Source organism: Pteropus vampyrus, unplaced genomic scaffold (assembly GCF_000151845.1).
Source record: "Pteropus vampyrus isolate Shadow unplaced genomic scaffold, Pvam_2.0 Scaffold395, whole genome shotgun sequence".
In the NCBI taxonomy this organism is placed as follows: Eukaryota; Metazoa; Chordata; class Mammalia; order Chiroptera; family Pteropodidae; genus Pteropus; species Pteropus vampyrus.
In genome coordinates this window covers 102,068-105,956 of record NW_011889176.1, presented here as the reverse complement: position 1 = coordinate 105,956, position 3,889 = coordinate 102,068, and the positions used below count along the sequence as shown (strand labels likewise).

Below are 3,889 nucleotides of genomic sequence, written 5' to 3'. Positions count from 1 at the left end.
GGGCAGGTGCCACCAGCAGCTGTGATCGAGCTGGACTATGCCTGACACCCCACGAAGCCAGACCCTCCACTTAGGTGATACTGGTGCCAAGCTGGTACTGGCCTCTGGAGGTGGACACAAATGACAATCTAGGGAAAGAGCGATCCCAATGATGTTCACTCAAAGAGCTGACACGCGCAACATCCAACACACGAGGACGCATTTCCAAGTTTTAGATACCCCTGGAGATCTCGGATACTAGAATTAAAAGAACACAATATGAACTACATGAAACGTGTAAAGAAGTGAAAAATGGAAAAAGTCACTGGAAAAAATAGAATCAATTACCACCAAGTCTTGGAGAACCCAACTGAACTTTTCCATGTAAACTAATGATTTTTGTCAGCAAAAACATGCAGGTTAGAGCTGCAGTGAATAGCTAACTGGACAAAGTCCTCTGGGGGGAGCCCAGAGAGGGGACGTGGAGGCGTGGGGGGGGGGGTGGAGTGGCCCCTCAAAGATGCCGCAACCTGCAGGACCTTTGAACGTGTGACCTTCCGTGGCAAAGTGCTTTAGCACAGGGAGCGTACCCTGGGCTATCCGGGGGGACTCCGTCTAATGAGCAGAGAACGTCCTCCCGCTAGAGGAAAGGGAGATGCAGCAGGAAGGACAGTTGGGAGCTGAGGACCTTGAGAGGGGTCCAAGCTGCCTCAGCCAAGGGGCCATGTGGAGAGTGTGAGAGGACGTGGACCTCAGTCCTCAACTGCAAGGAGCTGAAACCAGCCAACGCCCTGGAAAGGCCAGGAAGCGGCCATCCCCAGAGGCTCCAGAAGGGAGGACAGCCCCACAGCCCCACTGGTTTGGGCCCGGGCAGACTCGACAGGACCCAGTGGAGCCAGGCTACCCCCAGGTGTGTGGCCTAGAGACCCGGCGGGCAGTAGCTGCTGCCATTTTAGACTGCCGAGGCTGTGGCGAGTCCCTGTGGCAGCGACGGAAACTGTGACAGGGTGAAGAGTCAGGAGACCGGAACAGGGTCTGACACGTGTCCCCGTGCACTCCCCAAAGGGCAGAATACAGAGCCTGGGGGAAAGACTGAGTCACCTAAAAAGATAATGGCCGAGTATTTATTTTCTGGAACTCAGTTACAAAAAATCCATAAACAACAAAGACCTCAAAGGCAGCCCAAGGGAGCCCGGGACAGAATACTATCACCCAAAACAGCAAAGCTAGACCGCGAAGGGGACCAGGGCTCCCCAAGACAAGAACAGAACCAGCGCTCAGCCCGCCTGCGGCCAGGCTGCCCGACCTGCTGACCGCCACTGGCCTGACCTGGGGCGAAGAGAGAGCTGCGCGCAGCTGGGGGCACAGACCGGCGAACGCCGCTCCCAGGGAAAGCGGGACGGTCGGGACACGCTCCCCGCGGGGCGCACGTACCACGTTCTTGATGACCTCGTCCTTGCCGTCGTGCTTCTGGACCTTGAGGAGGTGGTAGCAGAAGTCCAGCACGGCGAAGCGCCGCTGCTGCCCCAGCAGCACGATGACCATGCAGCCCGCCCAGTGCAGCCCGTCGCCGAAGCACTGCCTGGAGCCGGGGCGACGGCAGGAGGGGCGGTCAGCACGGTGAGCGCCGTGCGGGGCCACGCCGGGGGACGCGGGCAGCACGGCTGCATCCCTGCTCCGGTCCCCCGGGCCTGCTTCCCGAGCATCTCTAGACCGTGGCCCCTCCGTGAAGGAGATGCCACCACGCCGGGCACCTCCTGTCTGGGACGGGCCTGCATTCCCAGGGGCCCAGCCCAAGTCCCCTGCTGCACCTCCGGCAACAGCCGCGCCCCGGCCTCCGCCCCCGCGCCCCCGCGCACGAGCGTACTTACTCGACCGTGAACTCGTGTGTCCCCACGGGGATGCAGTAGACGAACTGCATGGCACTCCACAGCCGGTGGAACTCCACGCACTCGTCCACGTGCATGACCCCGTTGACGGGCAGAGGCCCACGCCACACAGGGTCGTCCAGGAAGGTCCGGACCCGCGTGAGGATGACCTCGAACATGGACAGGCCGCAGCAGAGGCGCTCCTTCGTCAGCAGGTCGCCCTCTCTCGCTATGGCGATTTGCTGCAGGGGGGACGGGACGTTACAGGAACACACTGGAGCTGGCGGCTGACCAAGCGCCTGGTCCCCGGGAAATGACCTCAGCGCGCCGAGGAGGGTTCTCATAAACACGCGTCAGCAAAGTGACCACGGCAGCTACTGCCGACGTGCCTCACAAGGCCAAATGTGATGCACAGTCAAGGAGAACTGTCCAGGACAGCTGTTCTTGGCCAGGAGTGACTTCGCCCCAGAGAACATGTGACAATGGGTGGGAGACACTTTTGGCTATCACAGCCTAGAGTGGGTCTAGTGGCATCCAGCGAACAGAGGCCAGGGACACTGCTAAACAGCCTACAATTCACAGGAAAGTCCTCAACAGAGAATTATCTGGTCCGAAATGGGACAGCGCCTGAGACCGAGGGACCCTGCTGAGCTTGGCTGGTGGCGGGCGGTGGAACTCGACCCCGCACCGGGCCTCCTGCCTGACACTGCACATTGTTTTTAAAAACCTGTGAAAAAACTTTCTTCACAAACGGATGGACGACAAAATCGGGTGACATTTATTGTGAACGTCTTACGTGCCACGTCATGTCAGCTCAGCCAAACCTCCCAACCGCCCTGTGACGAGGTCCTGTCCCAAACCCCGCTTGAGACACTGGGGCCCAGGGCACGTCCAGCCTCCCAGTGCCCCAGCCCCACCCGCAAGAGCAGCAGCTGTCAGGGCATGCGCTACCTGAGGGGTCCCCAGCCGTTCGATCAGAGGGACGAGGTGCAGCGGGGCGTACTTTGACTCCAGCCTCTTCATTTTGGCATCAAGTCTCTCTCCCTCTGCAGAGGAGAAAATACGGCATACCGTCTTTTGTATGAAAAACGAGTGCAGAAGTTTCAATTTTTCCAAAAACCCCACGAAAGATTTTTAAGTCAATGTCGTACATACAGATTCTTTTGAAGATTATTTTATAGAACTGGTTTGTTTGACATTTAAATTCGAACCGACGGGCTAATTTTCTATTCAATATTCACCTTCTGAAACTTACAGGAAACCCCAAATGTAAACGAAAGCAGAGAACAGGACAGCAAACCTGTGCATCCATCTGCCCCAACGACCTTCAACCTGGGGCCAGTGTCCCTGACCGCGCGCTACCTGACGCACACCGAGGCGCCTACCACTTCAGCCCTAAGCTGAAGTTCCAGTTTTCAGCAGCCACTCAATCTCGATACGTGACCAGTCGCCCCATTAGGGCTGGACAGATGCCCAACTCAAGCAACACAGGACGTCAGTTCCCTGGTGAAGGGGACCAACCATGAGCCGCGGGGGGCCGTCTGGGCCCAGGTCCCAGGGACACAGGCTCACCTTTCACGTGGACCCTCGGCAAGATGTTCTGAAAAGGGGCCGCATGCAGCAGGTCACACACTTCCTCCAAGGACTAGAGCGGGGAGACAGAAGGACACGTTGGACGTACAGACATCTGGCACTGGAGACCAAGCACGGCGAGGCGTGAACGCGGGCCCTCGCATGCGTAGGTGCACCCGCCTCGGCGAGGCCAGCTGCAGCCAGGAGTCTGCGTGCGAGCTGGCGCCTGCCCCACGCCCCGCGCCGGCCAGGAGGCCGGGGGCGCAGCTTTGCCTTCAGTGTGGCACCAACACTGAGCAGTAGCACACGGCCGGACGACGGACACGTCCTTGGTCCTGCCCGTTAGGGCTGCTGCCCGCCCCAGGTGGCCTGGAATGTGGCAGTGCAGCTAAGGAGCTGCATCTTAGAGTCATTTTTACTTAAACATGGACGTGAGTAAACCCAGCCAGGAGGGACAGGCAGAGGAAGGC

At 58.9% G+C, this 3,889-nt stretch overlaps 1 protein-coding gene across 1 annotated transcript in view; it reads right to left on the bottom strand.

Moving 5' to 3' along the window:
* Nucleotides 1-864: 864 nt before the first annotated feature.
* CYFIP1 (cytoplasmic FMR1 interacting protein 1) overlaps nt 865-3,889 on the bottom strand; it is a 44,270-nt gene continuing 41,245 nt past the window's right edge. The window contains exons 28-30 of the mRNA XM_023523596.1: nt 1,851-2,089; nt 1,414-1,561; nt 865-1,080 (exon numbers count right to left, since the gene is read on the bottom strand). Of these exons, the coding sequence (XP_023379364.1) occupies nt 880-1,080; nt 1,414-1,561; nt 1,851-2,089 (588 nt within the window). The 3' untranslated portion in view covers nt 865-879. The remainder of the gene's footprint in view (nt 1,081-1,413; nt 1,562-1,850; nt 2,090-3,889) is intronic.